The 18,876-nt window shown below is 43.0% G+C and overlaps 1 protein-coding gene across 2 annotated transcripts in view; it reads right to left on the bottom strand.

The window, feature by feature from the left end:
• Window positions 1-13,506, bottom strand: part of LOC126295319 (immunoglobulin domain-containing protein oig-4-like) — a 31,641-nt gene extending 18,135 nt beyond the window's left edge. Inside the window, exons 1-2 of one of the 2 annotated variants that reach the window (XM_049987778.1) lie at window positions 13,292-13,506; window positions 2,003-2,195 (exon numbers count right to left, since the gene is read on the bottom strand). In XM_049987778.1, coding sequence (XP_049843735.1) covers window positions 2,003-2,179 — 177 coding nt within the window. In that variant the 5' untranslated portion in view covers window positions 2,180-2,195; window positions 13,292-13,506. Of the gene's footprint in view, window positions 1-2,002; window positions 2,228-13,291 lie in introns of both variants that reach the window. The other variant, XM_049987777.1, reaches the window with a different exon arrangement.
• Window positions 13,507-18,876: the final 5,370 nt, after the last annotated feature.

An 18,876-nucleotide genomic window follows, 5' to 3' on the forward strand; every position in this document is an offset into this window, starting at 1 on the left:
TACATCTACCTGACTACTCTGCAATTCATATTTAAGTGCTTGGCAGAGGGTTCATCGAACCACAATCATACTATCTCTCTACTATTCCACTCCCGAACAGCGAGCGGGAAAAACGAACACCTAAACCTTTCTGTTCGAGCTCTGATTTCTCTTATTTTCTTTTGATGATCATTCCTACCTATGTAGGTTGGGCTCAACAAAATATTTTCGCATTCGGAAGAGAAAGTTGGTGACTGAAATTTCGTAAAAAGGTCTCGCCGCGACGAAAAGCGCCTTTGCTGTAATGACTTCCATCGCAATTCGCGTACCATATCTGCCACACTCTCTCCCCTATTACGTGATAATACAAAACGAGCTGCCCTTTTTTGCACCCTTTCGATGTCCTCCGTCAATCCCACCTGGTAAGGATCCCACACCGCGCAGCAATATTCTAACAGAGGACGAACGAGTGTAGTGTAAGCTGTCTCTTTAATGGACTTGTTGCATCTTCTAAGTGTCCTGCCAATGAAACGCAACCTTTGGCTCGCCTTCCCGACAATATTATCTATGTGGTCCTTCCAACTGAAGTTGTTCGTAATTTTAAGACCCAGGTACTTAATTGGATTGACAGCCTTGAGAATTGTACTATTTATCGAGTAATCGAATTCCAATGGATTTCAGTTGGAACTCGTGTGGATCACCTCACACGTTTCGTTATTTAGCTTCAACTGCCACCTGCCACACCATACAGCAATCTTTTCTAAATTGCTTTGCAACTGATACTGGTCTTCGGATGACCTTAGTAGATGGTAAATTACAGCATCATCTGCGAACAGTCTAAGAGAACTGCTTAGATTGTCACCCAGGTCATTTATATAGATCAGGAACAGCAGAGGTCCCAGGACGCTTCCCTGGGGAATAGCTGATATCACTTCAGTTTTACTCGATGATTTGCCGTCTATTACTACGAACTGCGACCTTCCTGACAGGAAATCACGAATCCAGTCACACAACTGAGACGATACCCCATAGGTCCGCAGGTTGATTAGAAGTCGCTTGTGAGGAACGGTGTCAAAAGCTTTCCAGAAATGTAGAAATACAGAATCAACTTGAGATTCCGTGTCGATAGCGGCCGCTACTTCGTGCGAATAAAGAGCTACCTGCGTTGCACAAGAGCGATGTTTTGTGAAGCCATGCTTATTACGTGTCAATAGATCGTTCCCTTCGAGGTGATTCATAATGTTTGAATACAATATATGCTCCAAAACCCTACTGCAAACCGACGTCAATGATATAGGTCTGTAGTTCGTTGGATTACTCCTACTACCGTTCTTAAACACTGGTGCGACCTGCGCGCAATTTTCCAATCTGTAGGTATAGATCTGTCGGTGAGAGAGCGGTTGTATATGATTGCTAAGTTGGGAGATATTGCATCAGCTTAATCTGAAAGGAACCTAATCGGTATACAATCTGAAGACTTGCCCGTATCAAGCGATTTGAATTGCGTCACAGGCCCTAAGGTATCTACTTCTAAGAAACTCATGCTAGCAGCTGTTCGTGTTTCAAATTCTGGAATATTCCATTCGTCTTCCCTTGTGAAGGAATTTCGGAAAACTGCGTTCAATAACCCCGCTTTAGCGGCACAGAAGCCGGTAACAGTACCATCGGCACTGCGCAGCGAAGGTATTGACTGCGTCTTGCCGCTTGTGTACTTTACATACGACCAGCATTTCTTCGGATTTTCTACCAAATTATAGATATTCTTATCATCATTGTGTCCTTGCTGTTATTGTTGTAGTTTTACTGTTGTTGCAGTACCAATGTTGCTGTAGTGTCCATGTTGTTTCTGGTGCTCCTCCCACATTATTGTTGTACTGATCATGTTGTTGCAGTATTGATGTTATAGTATATTAATGATAGCTGATCCTGTTTTTGTATTGTTGTGGTCGTTGTCTTCATTGTATTCATGTTGCTACTGCTGTAGTGTTGTCGTTGTTGCAGTACGACACGTTGCTCTACTCACGTTGTTGTTGTTGTAGTACTTGTCGGTCTCGGCGTCGCGGTACTGGCCGGTGACGGGGAGGCCGATCTGCGCGCGGGACTTGGTCCGCCCCCGCGTCCGCCCCCGCCGCCCCTCCGCCCCCGGGGGCGGCGCCAGAGCGACCAGCAGCAGCAGCACGGCCGCACCCGCCACTCGCATCGCCTCGCCGGCGGCTCTGCGGCACACGTCCGGCGCATCAAGGTGAATCTAAACAACACAGCGCCAGTAAACAACACTCAAACGAAACTGTACGCTTCCAGAGATCTTTTCGAGCCTCGAATATCCACGGTGTATATATAGGCAGACTGAAGTGACGAATCAGAATTTGTACCAGGGCTGGTATGGGAATTTGGATTGGGGAGGGTTGGGTGCTAGGGTAAGCTGTGAAGTCGTGCAAAGCCACTGTGTCACGTGAGCAGGAAGGCGCAGGTTCGAAACCGAGCATTGGCACAAATTTTCATTTGCCGCTGTATTCTGCATGTATACATCATAGAAGTAAGTAATGTTCAAGGACGACAATATATCATTTTTTCCTATAAGGATTATTTAAACTGGACGAGGCCGTAATTCGCTCTTGAGTTGTTATAGGTCGTATTACGATCTTCAGTTGTTAGAGGGCGTATTGCGCTCTTCAGTTGTAGGCAACTTCTCTCCACCAGTGTAGTAGTGCATTGTCTCTGTTTACTAACGGAGCGACACACCTGGAGTGAGTACACTGATACGGTTGGTGCGTTCTACGTAGCGCACCACAACGGACTAGCTGCACAGCGGGTTTATTGACAACAATATCCTAATCGCCGAATCCCGCAACATACGGCCTTTGTTGTTGTGTACCAACGTCTGCGTGAGACCGGGTCATTTAGCGGATTACCTGGACAGGGACGCCGTCGCACGGTGGGAACGCTGCAATTTGCGGAAGCTGTCTTGCAGCATGTGGAGTGGGATCCTTCAGTCAGCACTCGTGCAGTTGCACGTAACACGGGGACGAATCAGACGAATGTAAGAACAGTCCTTCCAGAGCAACTGTTACGTCCATTTCACTTACAGCGTGTCCAGAACCTGGAACCAGTTGATTATCCACCCAGAGCACAGTTTTCGCAGTGGTACCCGGAACAGCGTGAAATGCATCCTACATTTCCATCCTCTGTGTTGTTTACCGATGAAGCAACGTTCGGGCGTGATGGAGTCTTCAACATACACAATTCCCATGTTTGGAGTGAGGATAGCCCACATGCCACACTTACTAGCGCTCATCAAGTGCGGTTCTTCGTTAATATGTGAGTCGGTGTTGCTGGGGACTGTTTAATTGGGCCGTATCTGCTACATAGGCCCTTAAATGGGAGCCACTATTACAATTTTCTCGCCAGAGCATTGCCAGAATCGCTGGAAGACGTCGCGCTCCCTACAAGACAACGCATGTGGCTCCAACATGACGGGTCGAAGGCACATTTCAGTCGCCGTGTGCGTCGATTCCTGGACCGACGGTTCCCACAAACGTGGATTGGCAGAGGTGGTCCTGTACCGTGGCCTGCTCCATCCCCAGAGATGTCTCCTCTGGACTTTTTTGTGTGGAGAGAGATGCGCAACCTTGTTTACGCAACTCCTGTTGCATCAGAAGAGGATCTGGTTGCCAGTTGCCCGGATAGTAGCAGCAGCAGGAACAATCTGGTAATTCTGGGGTTTTTGCCCGTGTCAGACAGAACATGATCCGACTGTGTAACCTTTGTTTACGTGTCAATGGAGACATTTTTGAAAATCTACCGTAATTGAAATCGGGTTTTGTTAATGTTTTGTCTCTTGGTCATAAAAAATGGAAAAGTGTTTGTTGGTTTAATTAATTTGCCGCCAGTGAAATATACTCTATATATATATATATATATATATATATATATATATATATATATATATATGGTTATGCTTGATCTTTTACACGAGAATGCTGAAAAGACTGGGCTAAAAAGTAAGTTAGAATTTGCAATTGAATTAACACAAAACTACCACAATAAGAAATCAATATCCATACAAGCGAAGATTAGACATTATAATTCAGTTATTAGGACACAAGCAACGTATGGAGCAGAGTTCCTAACATTGAATAAGAAAGGCGAATTAAGAGAACTAGAAAAGAGAGAGAGAGAAATACTAAAAAAAAATTTTACGTCCAGAGAAAAACAAGCAAAAAAGAGAAATGAAGACTTATACAAAAATACAGAAAAGATCACAGATACAAAGAGGGAGAGACGGCTATAATTTTATCGACATTTAAAAAGAATGGAAAAAACACAGATTACAAAGAAAATTTTTAATTACGTTAGTAACTTCAAAATAACACTAGGATGGATAGACGTAAAGAAAGATGCCAACAAAATAGGTGTTACAGAAGACATGATACGTGACAGGAATCACTTCAGGGCTGGCCGGTGTGGCCGAGCGGCTCTAGGCGCTTCACTCTGGAACCGTGCGACTGCTACGGTCGCAGGTTCGAATCCTGCCTCGGGCATAGGTGTGTGTAAAGTCCTTAGGTTAGTTAGGTTTAAGTAGTTCTACGTCTAGGGGACTGATGACCTCAGATGTTAAGTCCCATAGTGCTCAGAGACATTTGAGCCAATCATTTCAGGCTACCGATAGAAAACGCAAACTATGAAGGAAGATGAGCCAAAACTTCGACCCAAGAGAGTGTGGACAGATGAGCTGAGACGAGCAGTTGGCGAGAAAGTCAAGTACAACTGTTCAAAAAGTGCTAATAAAAAACGGACTGCAAGATATGGACAAATCGAGACAGTTCCATACTCAAGTATCGAGCCGTCAAAATCTGACACTAAAGCACAGTTATCAAGTTTGCAGTCTAATGCTTAAATTCGAAGAAAAGGTGATCCAAAACGCAAAGTCTTCAGCAAGACACTCGACCTCAAAAGACCAGAAAGGTCGATACATACTACAATCCGGAAAAACTATCGAATCTGTCGTAGTCCGTTAATGAACTACCTAACAAACTAGAAACGTTTTTCAGAAAAGAAACAATGAATTCAGCAAAATGTAATTAATATTTGTGACACATGATTTGTGACGTTCTTCATTTATTCATTGTGTCATATATATTTTAACAAACTTAGTTTTTACTTTCCACTTTTACAGAAATATTTTCTTCTCTCTAATAGTCAATATTGGACGTTAATAATGTTATCTTTGACAGGCAGTTGAGAGGTGTTTTGGATGCACTTAGTCTAGGAATCTTCGGTCTGACTAAATTGACAAAGAAACATATTTGTCTTTGTACCGTTTGTTGTCCTAAAAGTTAGTTAAATATTAACTCTTCTAGGATGTTGGACAAGTGCTATTTATTTGCGCTCGTAGTCAAAGTCGCATGATTTTGTTCATAAAAAACGCTAACTGCAGATTTTTCAATGTAATTTTATACGTCGTACTGATTAAAGTACTCACGTGCACGCTATTAAATTTTGCTCACGTATGTCAGCACCCCGTGAATAGTTAGTTATTAACCCACCAGGATATACAGACCCCCTCCTCACGTGTATTCATGGACAGCGTGGTTTCCTCAATGGAAGAACTATGGTATCAATCTCATAGTATGACATTTTATTTTACTGTATTTTAGGTCTGATGTAATATGCATAAGTTAACTTTTAAGTAACAAACTTATTTGTCTTCTTAAAATGAAAATCGTCGGCGACAGACAAAACCGGTAATTCCATACAGAAATTAAGTGTTGTTTTGCCAAATATATATTATTGGCAAAACAAGCATTTGAACAACCGCTAGCGGAACGGTAGTGACTGAAATGTAATTCTTTTGTTAATTAGCTCTGGTTAACGGGGTGGGGCTTCGCTCCAAGCGGATTGATTCAGCAGGAATACTAAGCGTTTTAAGAGGCGCTAGCATAGACTACCTTGGAACAAAATATTCCATGCGTGTCCAGCTTTTATTCCTTGCAGAGATACAGATCATTACAGAGCTATGTTTTAGTTTCGCGTGTTTGGTACCAAAGTTGCTGTGGGATTGTTCATCGACTGTAATTATTGTTTTGAATTTCAAGCTGTGAAGTTGTGACTGCAGTTTAGGTAACTGAGCTTTCACCTGTGATTTTAATTTGTTGGCCAATTCTATGGTATCGTTTGATACTTTCAGACCTGAATTTTTTCTAGAGAAAAGAAAGTTTTTTCTTTATGTTGTAATGCTCTTAGGTGACTTTTTTTAATGATTTTAGTTGCATACAGACAGTTGGCTTCCTTTCTTCTTCTCAGCGATCACAGATCCTGTAGACCACGCGCTACATCAACTGATAGAGGTACTCAAGGTACGCTCCGCCACACACCGTCAGGTGGATTGTGGAGTATGGATGTAGATGTAGATCTGCTTCCGCCGACTTCTGTCTCTGGCAGCCTCTCCCCACCCTGCGGAAATTCCTAATGCTCCGATGTCCTTCTCTGTGTCATCTTCCCACCTTGTACGAGGTCGACTCAATGGTCTTGTTGCCCGGAGAGTTATTTCAAATGCTTTCTTGGTGATTCTGTTGTTTTCCATTCTAGCCACATGTCCAGCCCATTGCAGTCTCCTACTTTTTAATTTCTGCATGACAATGGGTTGCTTCATTAACTGATAAATTTCATTGTTATTTCGAATTCCCATGCGCCGTTCTCCAACACAGGTCCCCAGAGTTTTCTTATTACTTTTCTTTCGAAACCATTCAGTTTTTCTCTTTCATTCTTTGTAAGCGTCCAGCTTTCTGAACCGTACAGTACTGTGGGGCAGATGATAGTGTTGTATATCTTCATCTTTGTGGTGATTGACAAAGCTTTACTTTTGAGTGGGTTGCTTAGTGTATTTCGAAGAAACCCTTCCACAACTGATAATTTGTTTACTATACAACAGATCTTTGAGATATACTGGGAATTTAACAGGAACATCCACTGTCTCTTCACTGACTTCCAGCGAGTCTCTGTCAGCATCCTCAGAAGTAGCCTCTACAACAAATTACGGGAGTTTAGTATACGCAGTAAAATCATTAGGATGATAGAACTGTGCAAGGATGGCTCCCAGCGGTCCAGAGTGTCCGAGCGGTTCTAGGCACTTCAGTCTGGAACCGCGCGACTGCTACGGTCGCAGGCTCGAATCCTGCCTCTGGCATGGACGTGTGTGATGTCCTTCGCTTAGTTAGATTTAAGTACTTCTAAGTTCTAGGGGACTGATGGCCTCAGACTTTAAGTCCCATAGAGCTCAGAGCCATTTGAACCATTTTTGAGTTTATATACCTCGGTAGTATCCAGTCACGTCACGGAAGATGCCACAGGTACCTAACAACGGATCAGGCAGGGAAAGGCGGTTCTTCGAAAATTAAATACTGTACTGAGTTTCAAGGTTAAAATACATTTATACATATCCATCGTTCTGGGAACTCACAGGAACAAATGGAAACAGACTTTAGAGCTGTAGAAATAGACCAGTTGAGAAGAGCATGTAGAATTACCCGACTTGACCGCGTAATAAATGAGGAAACAAGAGAAAGGACGCAGACTCATTGTAGAAACACAGATAGAACAGAAGAAAGACAGCTAGGACGGTTTGGGCATGTAAGAAGAATGGATGAAGACAGGTGACCAAAGAGAGGACTTTCATGGTGACCTCCTGTAAGGAAAAGGAGAAGGCGAAGATCACCGACAGTGTGGCTAAGGGGTAAACGAGAAGTAATGGAGAGAAGAGGAATAGAAGAGGATGATGAAGGGTGGGTGACATAGATGGGGCGACAGCTGTAGGACTCAGCAAAAAGTAAGCAAAACCGTCAATAATTCCTAAAAAAAAAAAGGTCGTGATCGTTCTTAGAAACGCATCTGGCAACAACTTATAACTGCTACAGTGAATTCAGAAAACATCGAAATTTTTTAAACGGAAACCAACTTTTATTTTTATTTTTTAACCGACGCATTTCGTGAAGGACGTCCAAGAACTGCTGATACTGAAGAAAATTTTGCTGCTGTTCGAGTGTGCTTCAAGAAGACAGACGGAGGTCATGCGAATTTATTCGGGCGACATTGACAATTGGTACGGGTCCAAACCTAAACTCAGTACATCAACCGTTATGCGTGAGAGGACTTTCTTGTGCTTGGGTTCCACATAGAGAGACTCTCGATCACAAAAAACAACGCACTGGTTGGTTGATTGGTGGGGAAAAAAAAGCGGTATTAACTTCCAAGGTGCCACTTCACACTTGATTTGGAATATCTTTACTGCTGATGAATCTTGGCTTCATGGTTATGATCCCGAAAAGAAAACTCAATCCGTTCAATAGATCTTTCGAACACAACATACACTTGCAAAGATCCAACGAATTCGCAGTGCTCGGAAGAAGATGGTTGCCAGTTTTCTAAAATGCGCCATATTGTCTCTATAGCACTACACGTACCGTCACAGCCGACTGGTGTCGGTAAATTTTTGAAAACGTTCTTCAAACAAAGAAAGTAATTTTCCATCACAACAATGCACAATCGCATATAGAAAAACTAACACCGTAGAATCTTGATGCCCTAATAGCCCATCATGGGCTCTCCAACATATGACGCCGACCTCGTACCTAGTGATTTCTTTCTGTTTTCAAAAATTAAAGTTAAAATGTGTGGAATCATTTTTTCCATCATCAGATGAAGCAATGGATCACCATGAAAGGCTGATTTCTGAAGAGGGGCGTAACTGCTTTAACGACCTGTTTCATCGAATGCAAAAAAGGATTTATGTTAAAGGGGAATGTTTTGAAAAACAAGCTATATAAATTTTTAAAAGTCGTTCTTGTTTATAATTTATTAAATAAGGTTTTCGCCGAAGTTGTATATAATATCCCGTTCATTTTGAAACCATTGCCTACATGTTGTTGTTGTTGTTGTGGTCTTCAGTCCTAAGACTGGTTTGATGCAGCTCTCCATGCTACTCTATCCTGTGCAAGCTTCTTCATCTCCCAGTACCTACTGCAACCTGCATCCTTCTGAATCTGTTTAGTGTATTCATCTCTTGGTCTCCCTCTACGACTTTTACCCTCCACGCTGCCCACCAGTACTAAAATGGTGATCCCTTGATGCCTCAGAACATGTCCTACCAACCGATCCCTTCTTCTAGTCAAGTTGTGCCACAAACTTCTCTTCTCCCCAATCCTATTCGACACCTCCTCATTAGTTACGTGATCTATCCACCTTATCTTCAGTATTCTTCTGTAGCACCACATTTCGAAAGCTTCTATTCTCTTCTTGTCCAAACTAGTTATCGTCCATGTTTCACTTCCATACATGGCCACACTCCGAACAAACACTTTCAGGCACGACTTCCTGACACATAAATCTATATTCGATGTTAACAAATTTCTCTTCTTCAGAAACGCCTTCCTTGCCATTGCCAGTCTACATTTTATATCCTCTCTACTTCGACCATCATCAGTTATTTTACTTCCTAAATAGCAAAAATCCTTTACTACTTTAAGTGTCTCATTTCCTAATCTAATTCCCTCACCATCACCCGATTCAATTTGACTACATTCCGTTATCCCCATTTTGCTTTTGTTGATGTTCCTCTTATATCCTCCTTTCAAGACACTGTCCATTCCGTTCAACTGCTCTTCCAAGTCCTTTGCCGTCTCTGACAGAATTACAATGTCATAGGCCAACCTCAAAGTTTTTACTTCGTCTCATGAATTTTAATACCTACTCCAAATTTTTCTTTTGTTTCCTTTACTGCTTGCTCAATATACAGATTCAATAACATCGGGGAGAGGCTACAACCCTGTCTCACTCCTTTCCCAACCACTGCTTCCCTTTCATGCCCCTCGAGTTTTATGACGGCCATCTGGTTTCTGTACAAATTGTAAATAGCCTTTCGCTCCCTGTATTTTACCCCTGCCACCTTTAGAATTTGAAAGAGGGTATTCCAGTCAACATTGTCAAAAGCTTTCTCTAAGTCTACAAATGCTATAAACGTAGGTTTGCCTTTTCTTAATCTTTCTTCTAAGATAAGTCGTAAGGTCGGTATTACCTCACGTGTTCCAACATTTCGACGGAATCCAAACTGATCCTCCCCGAGGTCGGCTTCTACTAGTTTTTCCATTCGTCTGTAAAGAATTCGCGTTAGTATTTTGGAGCTGTGACTTATTAAACTGATAGTTCGGTAATTTTCACATCTGTCAGCACCTGCTTTCTTTGGGATTGGAATTATTATATTCTTCTTGAAGTCTGAGGGTATTTCGCCTGTCTCATACATGTTGCTCACCTACATAAGAAGACAAAATTATATTAAAAAACATGGCACAGAATTGAAAGTGCGTGTCAAATTTTAAGCTGTAAATACCTACATATCCCTATCTAATTTTAAATTTACTGAGGCATTCATGTTACAATCAAAAGACAATTGTATTCAACTGATGTAAAAATAAATGTGTTATATATTCCATCAAAATTATGTACAGTTGAGGTTTGCAGACGTAGGTATCAAAATCCCCCGTGCACTTTCCGTTGGCCTAGAATCAGGAATTTTGCCAAGAAGGAAGATTTCATACTACAACCAAAGGCCAAAAAATCCTAGAATTGTTAACTGGTAATTACATCGCACGCAAAACTTTTTTTCTGTTCTTTGTCATCAGACTGTCTCTCCATCTGTCTATTCAGCCCTTTTCTCTCAGGAGTGGCGTTAAGTTGAAATTTGTCACATACTGAGGTTGGTTGGTTGGGGGAAGGAGACCAGATTAGGGAAGGATAGGGAAGGAAGTCGGCCGTGCCCTTTCAGAGAAACCATCCCGGCATTTGCCTGGAGTGATTTAGGGAAATCACGGAAAACCTAAATCAGGATGGCTGGACGCGGGATTGAACCGTCGTCCTCCCGAATGCGAGTCCAGTGTCTAACCACTGCGCCACCTCGCTCGGTACATACTGAGGTCTATGGTCCTTTGGCGATATAACAAACGTTAGCTTCTGAGTCAATGCAATCAAAAGATAAGGTCCTTTATGTCACATATTTTGATACACACTCACTCATTAAAATCTAAAGGGTACTTCCCCTTGATGTAGAATCACGAAAATAGGCTAGAAGAGAGGTTTCATACTGGGGAGCAAAATAATTGATGGTGGTCGAAGTAGAGAGGATATAAAATGAGACACTTAAAGTAGTAAAGGAGTTTTGCTATTTGGGGAGCAAAATAATTGATGGTGGTCGAAGTAGAGAGGATATAAAATGTAGACAGGCAATGGCAAGGAAAGCGTTTCTGAAGAAGAGAAATTTGTTAACATCGAGTATAGATTTAAGTGTCAGGAAGTCGTTTCTCAAAGTATTTGTATGGAGTGTAGCCATGTATGGAAGTGAAACATGGACGATAAATAGTTTGGACAAAAAGAGAATAGAAGCTTTCGAAATGTGGTGCTCTAGAAGAATGCTGAAGATTAGATGGGTAGATCACATAACTAATGAGGAGGTATTGAATAGAATTGGGGAGAAGAGGAGTTTGTAGCACAACTTGACTAGAAGAAGGGATCGGTTGGTAGGACATGTTCTGAGGCATCAATGGATCACGAATTTAGTATTGGAGGGCAGCGTGGAGGGTAAAAATCGTAGAGGGAGACCAAGAGATGAATACACTAAACAGATTCAGAAGGATGTAGGTTGCAGTAGGTACTGGGAGATGAAGCAGCTTGCACAGGATAGAGTAGCATGGAGAGCTGCATCAAACCAGTCTCAGGACCAAAGAACCCATAACAACACTATAAATGAATTGAGTTACTGATCCTGTTACTAACACAGTGTTGGAATTGCATATGTACGAGTATGTACTTGTCCGATTTTTCCAAAAATTTACAGTGTCGCCCTTGGATGTGGTATGTTTTCTTTGAGTTAGTCTACACTATAGTGCGTGACATTTATGACGGCGGCCGAGTTTAGGTTCGTTCTGCGCATATGACGTCAGAAAACACAGTCAGCCAATGAACAGAGAACGACGTTGCCAGATCTCGGTTGCAGTGCAGAGCGCGGACGAGTGTCTTCAGTTTTAGAAACTTTCAGTCATAAATAAAGTAATTGAACAAAAGCAATGTCTTGATAGCAGACTTTCTTTTATAGAAAGTTTGGAAAAAGCATTCTTTATACCAATTGCTTCATATTCTATCAATTAATTAAACCAAACAAGCAATAAGCCTCGTAATTGAGACGATAGCAAGGAAAGGTGTTTGTATCAATCTCACGAACAGCTTTTTCGCAATAAAGAACAGCGGTAATTGTTTATTTCCTATTGTACTTCGATGAAACGTAATTCACAGGCATACCAAAGGTGTTTGTCAGTATTTAAATTCCTTCAGGAAGTCTATTTAACGACGAGCAGCCTTAGTGTAATGGTGAAAGTGTTTGTCTCCTAAGTGGAAGGTTCCAAGTTCAAACCTTGTTCGATGCTTAACATTTTCTTTATTTAAAAACAAAATCGAAGTGTCTTACTTCATGAATTTTATTCGTCTGAATGTAATTTTTTGAAATTTCTAGTGCTTTGTCTCTTCAGTATTTCTCAATACTACATACGACACCTACCTGGTACTTAAATTAAATGAGATATTGTTATACAGCAAATTTTATATGAAATTTAGGTATCTTGTCAACATTTAATTCCCAACATCGTGGCAACTAAAATCGACCATACGGAAAGTAAACGCTATGGACTTTACCTCTGCAACCTCTTCAAAATTTCGGGAATGGTTTACTACATTTAATGCTGCAGAATAACTGCGTTGAACATGGAAACAAAATTAAGTCATTTATGGGGTGGCGGAGGGGGGGGGGGGGGTGTGAAGGTATCAGTCAAGAAGAAGTGTAAAAATCAAATTTTTGGGCGAAATAGTTTTTGTGAAATCGAATGATAAGTGTGTCAAAGCAGTCGAAACACCGTGTGTCTGCACAGGCGAGCAGTGCAGGGATGACAAAATGAATGCGGGGAGCACGTCTCTGTAGCAGCGAAAGGGTTAACGCGGCCGTGGTGGCTTTACTTCATAAACTGCGCGCTCCCCCCTAAACGTAAGTTTGCGAACTATACTATACTATGGCGCTGCTTCTCTTGTACGGCGTTTGCAGCTGGCAACGCAGCAATCTCCCGCGTCTGGGCGGGCATGCGAGAACCGCCAAGACAAAAGAATTGAACTATAGGACCTCCTGAAAAATCTGGTATTTCCTATTCCTGCCGAAGCGCCGTATGCATGGTTGCCTACGATGGTTTCGAGGCGCCCTGTGGACGCGAGACCTGGCGTTTACCTTCTGCAGATGTCGCGCCCAGCTGCGACCGGCGTGGTTGTATGGGGCAGGCGGCGCGCGTCCGGTGGTTGGCGGTTGACCAGGTGGTCGGACGGATGGGCGCCTTTAAGCCTGCGCAGCTGGCGGTGGGCGCGCTGTGGTACTCCGGCCGCTGACCCGGCTGCAACTGGCGCGGCTTACCCCCTCCACCTGGACCACGGCGCGTCGCTCACACAGCCGCACTTGTGCCTGCGGAGGGGAGGGGCAGGTGCGCCGGTGGTGGGGGAAGCGCAGCTGCCATCTCCACTCCCCCCACCCCTCACGTGTTGCTCAACCTCCGGCACTTCCCTTCCCACCGAATCTGCCCTTGCGCTACTGGGACAAGATGGAAATTGTTCGGCCTATCTCGCGGGAGAGAGTGCCGTTTCGTTTTTATCCAGGCCACATGCAACCACTTAGCTTATAACTGTAATATACGATACCAGTACTGATTGTAGATCGCGATACGCTTATACAGGGTGTTACAAAAAGGTACGGACAAACTTTTTAGGAAACATTCCTCACACACAAATAAAGGAAAGATGTTATGTGGACATGTGTTCGGAAACGCTTAATTTCCATGTTAGACCTCAGTTTAGTTTCGTCCACCTACGCTCAATGGAGCACGTTATCATGATTTCATACGGGATACTCTACCTGTGCTGCTAGAACATGTGCCTGTACAAGTACGACACAACATGTGCTTCGTGCACGATGGAGCTCCTGCACATTTCAGTCCAAGTGTTCGTACGCTTCTCAACAACAGATTCGGTGACCGATGGATTGGTAGAGGAGGACCAATTCCGTTTTCCTCCACGCTCTCCTGACCTCAACCCTCTTGACTTTCATTTATGGAGGCGTTTGAAAGCTCTCGTCTACGCAACCCCGGTACCAAATGTAGAGACTCTTCGTGCTCGTATTGTGGACGGCTGTGATACCATTCGCCATTCTCCAGAGCTGCGTCAGCACATCAGCGATTCCGTGCGACGGAGGGTGGATGCACGTATCCTCGCTAACGGAGGATATTTTGAACATTTCCCGTAACAAAGTGTTTGAAGTCACGCTGGTACATTCTGTTGCTGTGTGTTTCCATTCCATGAATAATGTGATTTGAAGAGAGATAATAAAACGAGCTCAAACATGGAAAGTAAGCGTTTCCGGACACATGTCCACATAACATATTTTCTTTCTTCATGTGTGAGGAATGTTTCCTGAAAGTTTGGCCGTTCCTTTTTGTAACACTCTGTATTATTTGATCACATACCTTTTCTGTCCAGGTTTTTGGGATTAACATGTAATTTTCAGTTGGCAAACGTCCCGAGTTCGAGTCTCGGTCCGGCACACAGTTTTAATCTGCCTGGAAGTTTCATACCAGCGCAGACTCCGCTGCAGAGTGAAAATCTCATTCTGGAAGATGAAAATTGTTCGGCCTATCTTGCGAGAGAGAATGTGGTTACGTTTTTTATCCAGGTCACTTGCAACCACTTGGCTTATAACTACAATATACGATACCAGTACTTATTGTAGATCGCGATACGCTTATATTTTTTCATCATATTCTTTTTCTTTAGAGGTTTTTGGCGTTAACATGCAATTCACAGTTGGCACGTTTGGTTAGTAATTTGAGGAGATTGTTTCAATATGTCACTTATTTAAACATTTATACTAATAGAACCGAGGAAGGTAGCGCAGTGGTAGCACACTGGACTCACATTAGAGAGGACGACGGTTCAATCCCGCGTCCAGCCATCCTGATTTAGGTTTTCCGTGATTCCCGTCAATCGCTTCAGGCAAATGCCGGGATGGTTCCTTTGAAAGGCCACCGCCGACTTCCTTCCCCATCCTTCCCTAATCCGATGAGACCGATGACCTCGCTGTTAGGTCTCTTCCCCCAAACAACCCAACCCAACACTAATATATAAAATAATAGAATAATGCTCGCAAAAAGGATAAATATAATAATACTGTCCAATGTAATAATAACAGAACCCAACATTTTTACACTTATCCATCCAACACCCCTCCCCAGAATATTGAAACGAAAAGTCAAAACGGCTGTCACCAAAATTTTCAACCACTCGCTAACAGTTAGTACAACCGCCCCCTCTCCCCCCCCCCCCCCCCCCCCCCCAACGAAAAAAAAATCGGCTCTATGCCTCCCCTCTCTCTCACTCATACACACACACACACACACACACACACACACACACACACACACACACACACACACACGGTATAAACATCATAAATATGGTTCAAATGGCTCTGAGCACTATGGCACTTACCTTCTGAGGTCATCAGTCCCCTAGAACTTAGAACTACTTAAACCTAACTAACCTAAGGACATCACACATATCCTTGCCCGAGGCAGGATTCGAACCTGCGACCGTAGCGGTCGCGTGGTTCCAGATTGAAGCGCCTAGAACCGCTGGGCCACCCTGGCCGGCAAACATCATAAATAGAAGTTAGTAACGAACATATACATCTTTACGTTGGCAACAAATAGGTAAACATACCAAAGAAGATGAAACACGTAAAGGAGTCGCAATTTTTGCTGTGTGAAAAAAAGTGTACGACGAAATAGTTGTATCGAGTGACAAAAGAAAGATAGTCCAACACACAAAAGTGTGAGGAACATGGTGAACAGTGTGTGGATGGCGAAAACACAAAGATGTGATTATGTGGCAGTAATAAAAGTGGTGGTGCGACCTCCAGACCAGATGTGAGCAAACGCAGATCAGCAAATCGTAAGTAATTTGTGGTGTCACCGCCAGACACCACACTTGCTAGGTGGTAGCCTTTAAATCGGCCGCGGTCCGGTAGTATACGTCGGGCCCGCGTGTCGCCACTATCAGTGATTGCAGACCGAGCGCCGCCACACGGCAGCTCTAGAGAGACTCCCTAGCACTCGCCCCAGCTGTACAGCCGACTTTGCTAGCGATGGTTCGCTGACAAAATACGCTCTCATTTGCCGAGACGATAGTTAGCATAGCCTTCAGCTACGTCATTTGCTACGACCTAGCAAGGCGCCATATTCAGTTACCATTGATATTGTGAATCATGTACTGTCACGAGCGACATTCATCTTTAATGGATTAAAGTTAAGTATTCCACCAGCTACGTCCGTTTTTCTCAATTCTAATTCCCTTGTCATGTTCCAGACCTCACGCTTGCCTGCTTGAGCTGAGACGCGTGTATTTCGGCCTCCTGTAGTAACGGTGTTGGCTCTCCTGCCAGTCACAACATAATTACTTTTTTTACAAATAATCGCGAAGTGAACTGTTTGATAATCTGTAACTAACTTACTGTAACGTTATAGATCCCACTGATGATGCCTTAGAACAGGAGGAGGCGAAACGCGTATGTGATGCATAAAGTAACTAGCAGCAGGAAAAGGCAGTTTGATTTGCAAAACAAGTATACATTGGAGGGTTACCACCTTAGACTGACTTTTATAACTTCGGGAAGGTATTTCGATTTTGCAGCATAGCGTACACTGATTTTTAACTCCAAAGCAGATTAAAACTCTGTACTGGACTGGTTCTCGAACTCGGGACCAGTCTACTGAGTGGTTTGATGCGGCCCGCCACGAATTCCTTTCCTGTGCTAACCTCTTCATCTCAGAGTAGCACTTGCAACCTACGTCCTCAATTATTTGCTTGACGTATTCCAATCTCTGTCTTTCTCTACAGTTTTTGCCCTCTACAGCTCTCTCTAGTACCATGGAAGTCATTCCCTCATGTGTTAGCAGATGTCCTATCATCCTGTCCCTTCTCCTTATCAGTGTTTTCCACATATTCCTTTTCTTTCCGATTCTGCGTAGAACCTCCTCATTCCTTACCTTATCAGTCCACCTAATTTTCAACATTCGTCTATAGCACCACATCTCAAATGCTTCGATTCTCTTCTGTTCCGGTTTTCCCACAGTCCATGTTTCACTACCATACAATGCTGTACTCCAGACGTACATCCTCAGAAATTTCTTCCTCAAATTAAGGCTGGTATTTGATATTAGTAGACTTCTCTTGGCCAGAAATGCCTTTTTTGCCATAGCGAGTCTGCTTTTGATGTCCTCCTTGCTCCGTCCGCCATTGGTTATTTTACTGCCTAGGTAGCAGAATTCCTTAACTTCATTGACTTCGTGACCATCAATCCTGATGTTAAGTTTCTCGCTGTTCTCATTTCTACTACTTCTCATTACCTTCGTCTTTCTCCAATTTACTCTCAAACCATAATGTGAACTCATTAGACTGTTCATTCCGTTCAGCAGATCATTTAATTCTTCTTTACCTTCACTCAGGATAGCAATGTCATCAGCGAATCGTATCATTGATATCCTTTCACCTTGTATTTTAGTTCCACTCCTGAACCTTTCTTTTATTTCCATCATTGCTTCCTCGATGTACAGATTGAAGAGTAGGGGCGAAAGGCTACAGCCTTGTCTTACTCCTTTCTTAATATGAGCACTTCGTTCTTGATCGTCCACTCTTATTATTCCCTCTTGGTTGTTGTACATATTGTATATGACCCGTCTCTCCCTATGGCTTAACCCTACTTTTTTCAGAATCTCGAACAGCTTGCACCATTTTATATTGTCGAACGCATTTTCCAGGTCGACAAATCCTATGAACGTGTCTTGATTTTTCTTTAGCCTTGCTTCCATTATTAGCCGTAACGTCAGAATTGCCTCTCTCGTGCCTTTACTTTTCCTAAAGCCAAACTGATCGTCACCTAGCGCATTATCAATTTTCTTTTCCATTCTTCTGTATATTATTCTTGTAAGCGGCTTCGATGCATGAGCTGTTAAGCTGATTGTGCGATAAGTCTCGCACTTGTCAGCTCTTGCCGTCTTCGGAATTGTGTGGATGATGCTTTTCCGAATGAAATAAATGGGAAATGTGAGGAAGTCAAGGCGAAATGCTTTGGAAGGCAGGAGACGAAGTACTGGCAAAAGTAAATAGGAAATGTGAGGAAGTCAAGGCGAAATGCTTTGGAAGGTAGAAGACGAGGTACTGGCAGAAGTAAAACTGTGCGGACAGGGCGTGAGTCGTGCTTGGGTAGCTCAGTTGGTAGAGCACTTGCCCGCGAAAGGCAAAGGTCCCCAGTTCGAGTCTCGGTTGGGCACACAGTTTTAATCTGCCAGGAAGTTTCATATCACCGCACACTCCGCTGCAGAGTGAAAATTTCATTCTGGAAACCTCTTTGAAATTCAAAGCAACGGCGTCACCATTTTGAGGGCAAGAGGGATTCTACTGTTAAATGCATAGGAGAGAACATGTGGGTGAAGAGAGCAAATTCAATGCGTCTATCAGCGGCAGGAACTTTGGAATAATATCACGAGTACGGAATATGGATTGGGAGTAAATTGAAGAAAGATGAAAGTAATGAGAAATAGCAGGGAATGAAAACAATGAGAAACTTAACATCAGGATTGATGGTCACAAAGTAGATGAAGTTAAGAAATTCTGCTACCTAGCCAGCAAAATAACAAATGACGGAGCAAGGTGGACATAAAAAGTAGACTAGCTCCTCAGTTGGCATCACGAGGCTGAGTGCACCCAGAAAAA

Source organism: Schistocerca gregaria, chromosome 11 (assembly GCF_023897955.1).
Source record: "Schistocerca gregaria isolate iqSchGreg1 chromosome 11, iqSchGreg1.2, whole genome shotgun sequence".
NCBI lineage: Eukaryota > Metazoa > Arthropoda > Insecta > Orthoptera > Acrididae > Schistocerca > Schistocerca gregaria.